The sequence below is a fragment of the Siphateles boraxobius genome, unplaced genomic scaffold (assembly GCF_051911475.1).
Source record: "Siphateles boraxobius isolate OS27281-9 unplaced genomic scaffold, OSU_SipBor_1 9, whole genome shotgun sequence".
Lineage (NCBI taxonomy): Eukaryota > Metazoa > Chordata > Actinopteri > Cypriniformes > Leuciscidae > Siphateles > Siphateles boraxobius.
In genome coordinates this window covers 1,388,858-1,403,317 of record NW_027509219.1, presented here as the reverse complement: position 1 = coordinate 1,403,317, position 14,460 = coordinate 1,388,858, and the positions used below count along the sequence as shown (strand labels likewise).

The 14,460-nt window shown below is 37.8% G+C and overlaps 1 protein-coding gene across 2 annotated transcripts; it reads left to right on the top strand.

Moving 5' to 3' along the window:
- Positions 1-1,168: 1,168 nt before the first annotated feature.
- Positions 1,169-11,722, top strand: ido1 (indoleamine 2,3-dioxygenase 1). 2 transcript variants are annotated; one of them, XM_077223707.1, is made up of 10 exons: positions 1,169-1,327; positions 2,123-2,218; positions 2,855-2,974; positions 3,071-3,189; positions 9,405-9,419; positions 9,701-9,740; positions 10,106-10,223; positions 10,301-10,352; positions 10,449-10,597; positions 11,128-11,722. In XM_077223707.1, the coding sequence occupies exons 1-10, from the start codon at positions 1,235-1,237 to the stop codon at positions 11,580-11,582; spliced, it is 1,257 nt and encodes a 418-aa protein (XP_077079822.1). In that variant the 5' UTR covers positions 1,169-1,234; the 3' UTR covers positions 11,583-11,722. The 2 variants fall into 2 exon arrangements, with proteins under 2 accessions (XP_077079822.1, XP_077079821.1); XM_077223706.1 differs by having other exon boundaries at positions 9,701-9,800.
- Positions 11,723-14,460: the final 2,738 nt, after the last annotated feature.

Here is a 14,460-nt window from a genome sequence, read left to right as displayed (position 1 = left end):
TCTGAGGGCACCAAGGTGAGACGGGCACAGTATATTGAGGTGGAAACTGTCTTCCCCATGGAGGGGTGTACCATCAGAAGCCGACACCACTGGCATCAGGGCTTCTTGATCTACTTATGGTAAAACGGATCTGAGGATCGTTATTATCTCTAAGTACGATATTAGAAAGGGCACGAAGCACTTGGTGCATGCCCTTACCATAAGCATGGATTTTAGAAAGTTCATAGTATTTTATAAAGCTAAAAAGCCAGAATGATATTTCATTTAATTTCTCAAAATTAATTAAAACCATAAAAATAGATTTAGAAAGGGCACGAAGCATTTGGCGCGTGCCCTTACCATAAACATGGATTTTAGAAAGTGCATAGTATTTTATGCAGCTAAAAGGGCAGAAAGATATTTCATCTAATTTCTCAAAATTAAATAAAACCATAAACATAGACATAAACATAAACTCCTACATCCTACGTCATACATGCGTCACGGGTTACTCTTGTGGCGCAAGTCAACTTGCACAGTATGCGTACGGTCATCTGACAGAAGCTAGTTATTTACAAAGTTAGAAATATGGTTATATTTCGCCTCAGAAGACATTTATTAGCCCCCTGGAGCCATGTGGAGTCTTTTTTTTATCATGTATGGATTCACTTTTTTGGGTTTCAAATTTTCTCTATCCGTTCACTCCCATTTTAAAGCTTTTAAGAGCCAGGACATTTTTTAATATAACTCTGATTATATTCGTCTGAAAAAAGAATGTCATATACACCAACATGTAGGATGACTTCAGGTAAATCATGGGCTAATTTTCATTTTTGGGTGAACTAACCCTTTAAGTGTACCAACTCATAACATTAACTCTCAACCTAAAACTTTCTGAATTCATTTTTTCTTTTTTTGCTTGAAATGGCACAATGCAATGACAGAATTACCCTTGTATTACAGGTTATGACAACTGACGCTATAGCACTTTAGTGGTTTTGAACACATGCATTATCAAATGGTTTCTGAAAAGGGAAGTGTGAAAAGTTCATTGTTAACGGTTAGAGAGAGAGAGAGAGAGAGAGAGAGAGAGAGAGAGAGAGAGAGAGAGAGAGAGAGAGAGAGAGAGAGAGAGAGAGAGAGAGAGAGAGAGAGAGAGAGAGAGAGAGAGAGAGAGAATGAACTATAGAGCACAGTAAGTGGCATATGACACTTGCTAAACAGAGAGTCAATCACTAGTATTGTAATAAACATTATGGGCACTGAAGTGAAAAATACAGAGACACTACTGTCTTTGAGAAAGTCTCACATCTCTGAGGATTGTGGGTTTATTCTTCCTGAGCCTCTGGTAGGTCATTACACTTTTTATTAGCTGTAACTAATCCTTTTTTGGGGGGGATATCGTAACATTGTAGTAAGAATGTACTATATTGGTGTGTTTTATGTTGTGTACTATTTAGGGAAATTAACTGCCTAAGAATATGTACATTTATGACAAGGAAACAATTGATTGTTCTCAGGTACAAAGTCACAGTTTGTTTCATTACTTGATATAGTCCAAGTATTGGGAATGTTTTTAACAAACTATTAATTTGCATTCATATTAAGATACAGTAAGACTGATTACTTAAAAGAGCATTAGACGTCCACACTGTTTGTTTTCGGAGTGACCTTTATCTATTTGCTTTAATGGTAAATAAGTTCATACAAAACTTTGCACATTTCAAAGACATGGCTCTTACAGAAAACTAAGTAGATCAAATTAGTATGCTGACTTCAATAATTTATTACAAGTGCATATAATTTTTTAGCTGTATCTTTGAATTGTTAACTTTGACACGTTTAGTATCTGGTATTATGTATCTCTTTCAATGATTGGTGTAAAACATAAAAATCACCTCAAGATACACCTTTGGACTGTGCAATCAGCCATATTCAACACTTTGGCTGAGAAAAAGCATAAATGTATGGTATGTATGGTAAATGTATTTTACGGATATATGTAAGTCATAATAACATGATTTGAAGTATACATGAAATATAAGTATGATTTACAGTAAATGTAATGAAAATGAATCATGAACATATATTATGTTACATACTGTTATGGACATAATCTATACACATCTACGCTGTGTTTCAGACAGACCTGCCGCTGTACTTCAAGCCCTGGATGGACATTGCCAGAAATGTGCCAGAACTCATCTCTTCTCATTCTTTGCGCCTCAGAATTCATGATGTATGATATTACAAACGAATGACACAATAGTGAAAGTGTCTTAACTACAAAAATGAAAAAATGAAAGCAAAATTTGCTTTTCAATTCACTATTTTGTGCTTCGGCGACCATATATTAAGTATATAATAGGTGTTTCATTAAACGTTTTCCTTTTACTTCCATTTTCCTCTCTGCCTTTCTATCCTTTTATTTTCTTTAGAAGAATTTCATTGGCTATATGGGGATTTCAGTATTTATCACTTTCAGGCCCAAATTATGTTTCAGTCACACAAAAAGTTATGATATGCTTTTTTTTATTATAAATGATAGGCCTAATTGTCACCAATTAAAATGTAGGCTTATTTATTATATTTAAAATCATTTATTTGTTATTTTAACTAATATTTTTTTCTAATTGTTTCTGAACAGCTGCACCATACAGATAAGTAATTATAGTTATTTTCCAAGAAATTTGATATAATTATTAATTTTCATTTTCATTAATGAAGCAGGTAAAGCTGTGTGGTTATAACTGTAACAGGTTAAACTGTGTAAGACTAATGCGTACTTACTAATGCCACCTTTCAGCTTCATTTTAAAACAAACTATTATTTTTTTTAATCTGTGATTTTTTTTGTATGCATTATTTCATCTCAGATGCCTCTGTTGGAGACTCATTTGTTGCAGAGCTATCGTGAGCTGCGTTTGGCCCATCTGGCTTTGAGCATGATGGCTATGGGTTACGTATGGCAGGAGGGAGAGAGAGAAACAGTAAAAGTACAATAGTGATTTCATATGCACTTCAGACCACTAATAGGACTGAACCACAGAACAGACCTGTCTGACTATTTACTGTATGTCATGAACTTCCAGGTGCTTCCGCAGAATCTGGCAGTGCCGTTCTGTGAGGTGTCTCGAAGACTGGGTCTGCCCCCAATTCTCATCCACGCGGACTCAGTCCTTGCCAACTGGAAGAAAACAGACCCACATGGGTAAACTCACTGATCCATATGTAAAAATACTGTTACCCTGCACTGTTTTTACAAATATTTTGTTTACAGTGTATGTGTGTGGTCACGCCACTTTTCACTTTCATTTTATTTAAGTTTAGGTGTAAACAATTATAATTTAATTAGGGTCTTCAGTATAGTTAGCATTCCTATTCATCTAAATTTAAAGGTGGGGTATGTGATTTGGAAAACGACCGGCAGATTTTGAAAATACACAATTCAAATGCTCCTACCTTCTTTCGATGGCTCTGACTCCACCCATTCGAAGAACATGGACGCGCAATCATGCACGAGCGAAAACTCCGATGCGCGAGGGATTGTAATGACGATTTACTACTAGGCCTAATCATGGAACCGGCTTTATTGACGAGATGCGCATGCGTCACGAGCTTTGAGTTTGCGGAAAAAGGGGGTCACGCGCGCTGGGGGGAGGGGTGTTTGGTACGACGGTTTGATTGACGAACTTACACTGACGAACAATGATTACAGGTGGTCTTGGAAATGATTGGCTGGAGTTTTTCGAGTCCGTTCCACAGATGATTAAATTGCTTAATTTTCATTTCAGTGCTTCTAACTCAGTGGCTGTAAGTGGGTTAGGAATAGGATTTCAAGTTATTTTTTATTTTAAAAAGAGAATCACATACCCCACCTTTAAGATGCTTGTAAGTTGCCATTTAAGAGCTGCCACTGAGGGCTCTCAGTTCTTGACACAATTGTTTTGACCTTATCTCGAGTGATTAAAACTGCAATTAAAACATCTACCATCTACCTCAATAGAATAAGGGTTAGTTCACCCAAAAATGTAAATTCTGTCATTAATTTCACACCCTCCTGCATTTACAAGCCCGTAAGACTTTCTTTCATCTTTAGAACACAAATGAAGTAGCCTGGGAAAACCCAGACAACTTCCAGCAAATTTAGATTTGCTCTGCAAGTAGGTCTGGCAAAGAGCCCATTCAAACCCATTTCCAATCCGTCGAAATCGCGGCACCAATCAGAAACGTTGGGGCGGGCTTTACATGATGACGACAGCGCAGTAACGGTGAAGCAGATTTTGTACATTACAAAGATGGATCCCACCGTGGAACGTCACTCGTTCGAATCAGCTTTCGCGTCTGTTTTAAGCGATTTAAAATCGACCTTTTCGTTAAAACCCGAGCAAAGAACAACACTCGAAGCCTTCATGTCTAAAACATATGTTATCGCTGTCTTACCGACTGGATTCGGCAAAAGTCTGATATACCAGTGTGGCGAGCAGGACGAGGCCGAGGGACGTGAGAGAACGGCGCGAGTGATAATGAATGACACCAGTGAGACGCAACGGTGAAGACCGAGAGAGGACAGGCCTGAATTTATTTGATGTTTTGTTTTATTATGTGTGGCGGCAGTCGACCGTGAGGGACTGCCGTCTTTACTTTCGTTTTTGTATTTGTTTTATTTTGTCATTAAAATGTGTGAATGTTCGCCGGTTTCCGCCTCCTTCTTCCCATAACAACGAACCATAGATTACAACCATAGACTGTAAAAAATGATTACAACCAGCTTGCCCCGTTGGTGGCTAAACGAATGGGTGGGTCTTAGCGAGAGTCCTCTGCATACGTCATCTCCTTCATCGCTCTGATTGGTTTTAGGTCTATCCAATTGCGCCAAGAGGCACTTGAGCGACGTCCGTTGGTGACGCCTGTTGGTGACGCTGTGGAAATGATTCGTCTATGGACCTTTGCCAGACCCTAACTCAGTTGCAACTGAGAATGGTCTGGTTTTAACCAGGCTACAAATGAAGATCTTTTTGATGAAATTTGAGATATTACTGTCTCTCAACTGACAGTCCACAGAACTACCACTTTGACGCTTCAGAAAGTTAATAAAGAGCCTACATGTACTTTGCACTTGTATTGCAAAACCGATTGCAAACAGTAGAGCATTGGTGCTTGCAATGCCAAGGTCATGGGTTCGATTCCCAAGGAAAGCAAGAACTGATAAGAATGTAAATGTGTACCTTGAAATGCAATGTAAGGTGCTTTGGATAAAAGTGTCTACCAAAAAAAAGCATCAATACATTACACTGAGGGATTCATTCTCGGGATACCTCCCTGAAATTACTTTTTGCAGGTTGAGATGTCTGTGTCTCATTCATATTCATACAGATTAGTTTTACGATCTCTTTCTGAACTTTTTGAAGCGTCAAAGTGATAGTTGTGTAAACTGTCAATGGAGGGACAGAAATCAGTCAGATTTTATTAAAAATATCTTCATTTGTGTTTTGAAGATAAATGAACATCTTACGGGTTTGGAACGACGTGAGGGTGAGTAAATGATGACAGAATCTTCCTTTTTGGGTGAACTAACCCTTTAAGTGTGAACTAAATGTAGTGTTTTTTGGAATTAATTGCATGTTATTTAGGCTAGTTTTAATTTACATTAAATGCAATTAGCTGAACTTGAGTGCTTTTTTTTTTACGGTGGCCCAGTATTGCACAACACAACTTAAATTGACAACACAATGAAATTAAGCCACAACACAACCAAATTAATCCACAGCACAACAGAAATAAGCCACAACACAACGGAAATAAGCCACAACACAATGGAAAATGTACAACACAACGAAATAAAACCGCAACACAACGGAAATGCTCCCGACCACTAGAGGGCTCTCGGAGCGCAGTAAAGTTAGTTTCCCTTGCAATTGTTCTATACAGTCTTAATATATCAATACCACGATTAGTTTTAACAGTATGTAACCATTGTATATCGACATAAGATATTAGGCTACTTCAAAATCACATACATGAAATATAGTTGCGTATTTATACTCGAGAATGATTTGACGCGCTACCACAACGCATGATCCCTAAGGGAACATCTGGCAATTCCACCAAGTGGTTAAAACGTATAATTTATTATAATATAATTAATTTGATAAATAAAAATAAAAACAATTTGGCGAATTGCAGAATTACAGGAAGGTATTGGCACAATTTCACCTGTAATAAGTCAGTCTGGTCACTAAGAACCTACCACAAGCTTTGGGACATGAAAAAAAAAAACCTTTACGTGAATTACAGTAGGCCTAATATGTTTTTATAAAAAAACTAATTGTGTAGGCGGGCTACTGTGCATGCAGGGAACTATTGGCACAATTTCACCTGTTGTTAGTCATTCTGGTTAATAGGAACTACGACCTTTGAAACATGATAAAAGAAACAAAAATAGGCTATATTACGGATATTTCCTTAAAAAAATAATTGTTTACTGTAAATACATAAGGGAGGTATTGGAAAAAAGTCATCTGTAGTCAGTCAGTCTACTGCCAATAGAATCAAGCTTTGGATTTGAAGATGCCTGTTTTTGAATATTAAAAGTAATTTTTATTAATAACAGGGCTGCCAACTCTCTCGCATTGAGCGTGAGACACACGCAATTGACCCAATTCTCACGCTCTCACGCCACACTCCCGATTTCTCACGCTTAAGTGTCAACCCGGTCGGTAAAATTCCTGAAAGATGAGTTCATCTATATATCTACCTGTTGAGCCACTCGCGATCGACTAGTTATACTGCAAATTAGTTAAAATATCCCGTAATCTAGAGTACAGATATTGTGCTCCAAACCGCGCGCACGGCAGAGAGTTAAGCGAGCGAGAGACCTTGCGTGTGCAGACAGCATGTGTTGTGCACTACTGGGCCACCGTAATACTTTGATCAGTAGAACTTAATTAAATTCAATATGATATGAATCAATATGATTACTTCTATTGTCTGGAAATACAAAGTATATTGACAAGCATTTAGTAGAAAATATACTTTAAAATAAAATATACTAATTCCTATTGAAACTTGAATGTCATGTATTTAAAGTAGTTACACACTTGTAATTATAAAGTTGAAATTTTGCACGTTTAAAATATATTAACTTCATACGCAACAAATAATAAACTATTTAAAATTGTAATTAAAATAAGTTTACTTCTTTGAAGCATGACAAAAGATTATTAAACATAATGATTAAAAAAGTCCTTTAAAGTAAAACTTTTAAATTGACATAGGCTAATTATAAAGTGCACCTTATTTTTTTTATTTAGTGTGGTAAAAAACCATGAAAGTGAAATCTCTTTACGTACAATTAAGTCGCCTTGCATTAATATTATACTGTATATTCATATTTTGTTTCATCGCTCCACAGAACAGAATCCTAAAACTTCTGTGGCTTATTTGATTTTGAGTACTTTTCTGGTTCTTTTGGGTCAGTAGTGGTGTACATCTTGGAGTTCTGTCATAGAAACCTCATGTGTTTAGTACGAGCCTTACTGTGCAATCTGAAACCTCAGTGCCTGTTGCCACCAAGTCTTGCTGCAGGTCTTTTGCAGTCACTCGAGAGTTTTTCTGAACCTGCCTTCTCAGAAATCTGGTTGCAGCCGTTGAGAGCTTCCTTTTTCTGCCCCGTCCAGCTTGTGTCTAAGGGGGCTTTTACACTGGGCCCGTTTGCTGCGGTCCGAGCCCAGGCGCGATTGTTCCCGGCGCCCCCCGCAGCGTTGGTCTGGTTTCATACTCAACTTGATTCTATCCAACTCTGGTGCGTTTGCGTGCATCTTACGTCATTCCAAACGTGCACGGCGCATGATAGAAAACACGACGCAGGTCAATATATTGTGTTTTTTTTATTAATTTGGTGCTATTATGCATAGCTGAGTAACAACGCAGGTTAAGTATGTGTGTGTGTGTGTGTGTGTGTGTGTGTCGCATAAGCTGTCTTTCTGCTGCTTGCAAATGGACTCTTTTGAGGAGACAGTGGATTTCTATTAATTTGTTGCCCTGATTGCACGCACTATACGGGAATACACTGCAGACTCACTCTTGCTCGTATCCAGGGTAAATATTCATCTCTTACGTGTGTTTTATTTAACAAGATACATCATAATCGGCTAAAACGCATGCGCAGGACACTTTACTTCCTGAACAAGTGCGCACCCGAGTCTGTGTTGCTTTCACATGAACGCGAACCGCAGCACGGTTCGGGAGCAACCGAACTGAGACCACCTCCTCCAGGTTGTCTCGGGTTCGGGACCCAGTGCGCACCCGGGTTCACATGACAGCGTTCACATTAGCGATTTTTCATGCGAACCGTGCCCCGTTCCGAACTAAACTGCCAGTGTGAAAGCCCCCTAACATGCAGTCAAATGTGACACTCAGGGTGCTTTCAAACTGGACTCGTTTGCTGTGGTCCGAGCACGGCCGCGATCCGCACGACAGCGTTCACATTAGATATTTTTCATGCGAGCCGTGCCCCGTTCCGAAATAAACTGCCAGTGTGAAAGCACCCTCAACAAACCCCTAGCCAGTTCAGATATTTCATGTGTTCTTGCTCAAGCACACCTGGTGAAACTAATGAAGCCCTTGATTAGTTGCATCAGGTGTGCTTGAGACAACACCTGTTTTGCAGATTTTTGCTGTTGTGAGGGGTTCTATTCAGGGGGTTTAATAATTTTAGGACTGCAGAAGACATTAAAGTTGCATTTTCAGTTTAATTTGGGGAAACCACAAAAACATTTGTTTTGATTAGCTTTTTTTTTTTTAAAATGTGTTTGATTTGTTCATTGCAAACAGCTGAAAGTCTGTAAATTTTGCCAATGTAACTGTACATACACTTTTAGGGAAATTTATACTTTTAATTTTTCTGCAATTTATGTACTGTGCACAGTGTGTACATTTTCAGTATACATTGAATGACCAAGTGTACTACCAAAGGGTCAGTGTTTGGTTTGTTAGCATGAATACTACGGTAAGCTCCTGTTAGGTATCATAACAACAACAATTGGGCTAAAATAGTTTTTATTTTTGCCCCACCTTTCCACTAACAAAAGTAGCATTGTTTTCTGACAGTATAAAATAAAGTTGTCATCAATTTCATTATAATAGATATTATATTAATGTTTCACCATTTGTAGTTAAAAACTTTCATTCATGAATCTGATATTGTTATTACTGTGATGTGTGAGTCAACTTGAAATTGAATAGCAATTTCTCAGTGAATGTAAAAAACCTGTTAAATGCTCTTTTTGTTGTAAAAGCAAAAGAAAGAAAAAAGATTTACATACAGCGTATATTTAGACAAATCAGCTATGTTTAAGATGTGACATATGCATTATAAATTGTACATTTCTTTTTCATGCACAACTGGACACTGATTGTTCCCAGACCTTTTTCCATGGAGTAAGTATTTTGTTGAATTAACAGAAATGTGTGTTAAATGTTATTGGTGTTTAGAACCAGCAGAGGGAGCCATCTTATCATGTACAGTGTGGATAATGTAAATGTGCTCTGTGTATTCAGATCCTCTTAGTAGCATTTCCCTTACAATACATGTACGTAGAGAATTAGACACAATTAGATACGTAAAAGAAAGACACAAAATAAAATCTTTGCAACACTTTGATGTTGATGTAGTTTATGGCTAGTGCTGTTCTGAACTGACTGTTCTTGTGTCCTGTAAGGAACCTGGAGTTGTTGTTGACTTTGCCCGGAGGTGAAAGTGTAAGAGGGTTTTTTCTGGTCACACTTCTGGTGGAGCTGGCGGCTGTTCCTGGCCTGAAGGTCTGACACTCTTACAAATGCCACAGAGCACTGAGATACAGAAGCCATGATAGTAAATCATTCATGTTGATACACTATGGTAGTATTTGTTGAATAACCTTGGAGTGCAAATACCATGGTATGTGATTATGAACTTTGGAAACAATTTTCACTCAGAAATTGCTATTGCCAGAAAAGGATTCTCTTGTAAAACTTACTCCAATCATCCTTGTTCTATTTACAAATGTAAAAAAATCATGGCACTCATTCTGCATTACCATCTGATAACATTACTGTGCCATGGTAAAGCTGCTTTTTTTTTACAGTCTATCCTTGATGTCATCAACGGTGTCCATCATAATGATGTTGCTATGGTCACCAAAGCTCTGGATGTTGTCAGTCAGGCCATAGACGGCATGAAACATGCTCTTAAACTAATGCATGGTAATACTTTTTTAAGGTGATAAATGACCTCAGTAGGTTCAGTCAAGTGGTTGTAATACTTATTGTGACCGTTTCAGAATATGTGGATCCCTCCATATTCTACGGAATTATAAGGATCTTTCTGTCTGGGTAAGTCACACTGTTGGTTTCACAGCTTTTTTTCTTCTTTTTTTTTCTAGTTTTTCTGAATCTATGAAACTTGACTCTCTTTAATGTGGGTTTTAGATGGAAAGATAACCCATCAATGCCAGAAGGTCTCGTGTACGAGGGAGTTCATGAGAAGCCAATGGAGTTTTCGGGAGGCAGTGCAGCACAAAGTAGTATCTTACACTGCTTTGATGAGCTGCTGGGGGTCCAACATGAAGGCAACAGTGGTAACTCTTACATCATCAGTTATTCCACTCATGGTTAATAATAATAATAGTAATATTGTATTAAATTATTCAAAGGTGACCGTGAAGACATTAAACAATCCTGATTTTTTTTAGCATGGTTTCCACAAAAAATATTAAGCAATAACTGTTTTCATCATTGATAATAATAAATGTTTCTCAAGGAGCAAATCAGCATATTACAATGATTTCTGACACAGAAGACTGGAGTAATGATGCTGAAATGTTTAAGTATATTAAAATAGAAAAAATATATATTTTAATTAAAAATAACATTTAACAATATAACAATTTTACTGTATTTTTGGTAAATTAAACACAACCTAATGTCAAAAAACATTAAACAAACTTACGACCCAAAAATGTTGAACGCTTATATAAATAGGCCTATATAAAATGCAAAGATAATTTATTAAATGTCAGATGAAAATAAAAGACAAATGCAATTTATATAACACTTTTTGCATTTGTAATGAAAATTTAGTTTCGCTCTGTCAATACTGTTCAAACAGGGGCCTTCCTGAGAAGAATGAGGGACTACATGCCGCCCTCCCATAAGCGTTTCATTGAAGACATCTCTAGTCGTCCGTCCCTGCGTGACTTTGTGCTCCAGCAAGCGGATGAGCGCCTAAAGCACACATTTGAACAATGTGTGGCCCGGTTGGTGGACTTCCGGAATTGCCACATCAAAATTGTCACCCGTTACATCACAATACCTGCGTCCCGTGCCAAACAGCTCCGTGAGAACAAGCAGGGTTCGGTCAAGGAGCTTGACGCAATCAGGGAAGCGCCAACAGCGTTGGAGGAAAGAGGTACTGGAGGTTCAGGGATTATGGTCTTTCTGAAGACTGTGCGTGATGAAACTAAATACATCTACATCTCACAGTCTACTAATGGGAACCAAGTCTTGCCAGATGCACCGATGACAGCGATACAGAAGGCTGCATCTGAGCTCAAAATAGAATGAAAATAGCAACAAAGTATCTTTGAATGGTGATCTGACAAACCAGGCTCATTGGAATAAATCACGCCTGTGCAAAATGATATTTACAATGCTTTTTGCATGATTCGTGACAATTTCAAAATGTGAAATGTCCAGTGAGTATAATAACAGCACTGAACTAAACAAATTAAATTCAGCGGTTTTATTTCCAACATGCACTCATTCATAGCTGTTTTATTTAATTATAAAACTGTTTTAAACTACATATGAAACATATGTCATTTGTCCATTAAGGGCTGTTATGTTAAATAAAGTTTATTATTTTACCTTATTTCAACTTTGAACACTGTTGTTGACTCTTTTTACCTCAGTCACAATGTTTTAATGGCGGTCTTATTCACAATTCTGAAATACCCACAAAATGGCACCATTTATTGGTCAATCTGATATTACAAAACCAATTCCCGATTATAAGGGGGGAAAAACATTTAATTTAAAAAAAGAGTTTTTAATTATAAACAAGCTCGAAATGACAAGCCCCCCCCCCCCCCCCCAAGTCAAGTCAAGTCACCTTTATTTATATAACGCTTTTTTACAATACAGATTGTTTCAAAGCAGCTTTACAGAGATAACAGGAAAATAATGTTGTAATAGTATTGTTAAATACAAAATTAAATGTCCCCAACAAAGCAAGCCAAAAGCCAATGGCGACAAAGGCGAAGAAAGGCGAAAAGGCAGCAGTGGCAAGGAACCAAAACTCCATCATGTGACAGAATGGAGAAAAAAACCTTTGGAGAACCCAGGCTCAGTCAGGGGGCCAGTCCTCCTTTGGCCAATGTACGAACAGTTTATGATTATGATTAAAGCAGCATTACAGGTCAGAAGTCAGATAGGATCAGAACTTTCGCAATATTTATCCAGTTCCATCTGGTTTGGGTCGGAGTCATCACGCCGGTATGGAGATGAGTTTGTTGAGGTGTGCATGAGGCCTTCACAGGGTTGATGAGGCTGGCAGTTCAGGGATGCGTTGTCGTCATGTCCATGCGATGGTCCTTCATTAGATCTGGATACGGCCTGGATCCGGCGGTTTGCGGTAAACCTCGGGATAAACAAAGAGACTAATATTAGCGTAGACGCCATCCTTCTTATGATGTACAAAGTACATCAGGATTTATGGGAAGTGTTCCTGGTTCCGGCTGATCTAAACTATGCAGCCTAACATTGCATTATAGAAGTCTATACTGTGTTATGTGTATGCTAAGCCAAAGAGATGTGTTTTTAGTCTAGATTTGAACTGACAGACTGTGTCTGCTTCCCGGACCATGTTAGGAAGATTGTTCCAAAGTTTTGATGCATAATAGGAAAGGATTTACCGCCAGCAGTCGATTTAGATATTCTAGGCATTATCAACTGGCCAGAATTTTGAGATCGCAATAGACGTGAAGGACTATAATGCGTTAAGAGCTCGCTCAAGTACAGGGGAGCTAAACCATTGCTTTGTAAGTAATCAGCAATATTTGAAAATTTATACGATGTTTAATAGGGAGCCAATGCAGTGTTGACAGAACCGGGCTAATATGGTCATACTTCCTGGTTCTGATAAGAACTTAAGCGGTTGTATTTTGGACTAACTGTAGTTTATGTATTAAACGTGGAGGGCAACCACCCAGTAGAGCATTAAAATAATCTAGCCTTGATGTCATGAACGCACGAACCAATTGTTCTGCATTTTTCATTGAGAGGATATGACGTAATTTAGATATATTTTTAAGATGAGAAAATGCAGTTACAGATACTAGACACATGACTTTCAAATGAAAGATTGGTATCAAAGAGCACACCCAGGTTCCTAACCGACGACGAAGACTTGACAGAGCAGCCATCAAGTTTTAGACAGTATTCTAGGTTATTACGTGAGGAAGTTTTTTGTCCAATAATTAGAATCTCTGTTTTTTCAGAATTAAGTAGTAGGAAATTACTAGTCATCCAGTTTTTTATATCAGCTATGCATTCCGCTAATTCTGTGAATTGGTAAGTTTCGTCAGGGCTTGAAGAAATATAGAGCTGAGTATCATCAGCATAACAGTAACAGCATAACTGAATCATCAGCATAACAGTAATAGCATAACTGAATCATCAGCATAACAGTAACAGCATAACTGAATCATCAGCATAACAGTAATAGCATAACTGAGGTCACATGGACTACTTTGATGATGTCTTTATTGCCTTTCTGGACAAGGACAGTATACCGTACATAGATTTTCAATGGAGGGACAAAAAGCTCTCGGACTGAATCTGAAATATCTTAAACTGTGTTCCGAAGATGAACGGAGGTCTTACGGGCTTGGAACGACATGAGGGTGATTCATTAATGACATAATTTTCATTTTTGGGTGAACTAACCCTTTAAGAAGAGCATCTATGACCTCTGGAAGCATCTCTTTCAATAATTGAGTCGCTATAGGGTCTTACATACATGTTGTCGATTAAGATGATTTAACAAGTTTATAAAATTCATCCTCTCCTATAGCAATGAATGAATCAAATTTTTCGTCAGTGAGACTACACTGCACTGTCTGATGTGATCCTATAGTAGATGGTTGCATAGTTATAATTTTCTCCCTGATATTATCAATCTTGTAAGTAAAAAAGTTCATAAAGTCATTACTGCTGTGCTGCTTGGAAACATCTGAACTTGAAGCTTTATTTTTCGTTAGTTTAGCCACGGTTTCAAATAAATACCTAGGGTTTTGTTTATTTTCTTCTAATAGGGTTGACAAATAAGCAGATCTAGCTGTTTTTAAGGCCTCTCTGTATGCAATCATGCTCTCTTTCCATGAAATGCGAAATACCTGTAGTTTTGTTTTCTTCCAGTTGCGCTCCATTTTTCTGACTGCTC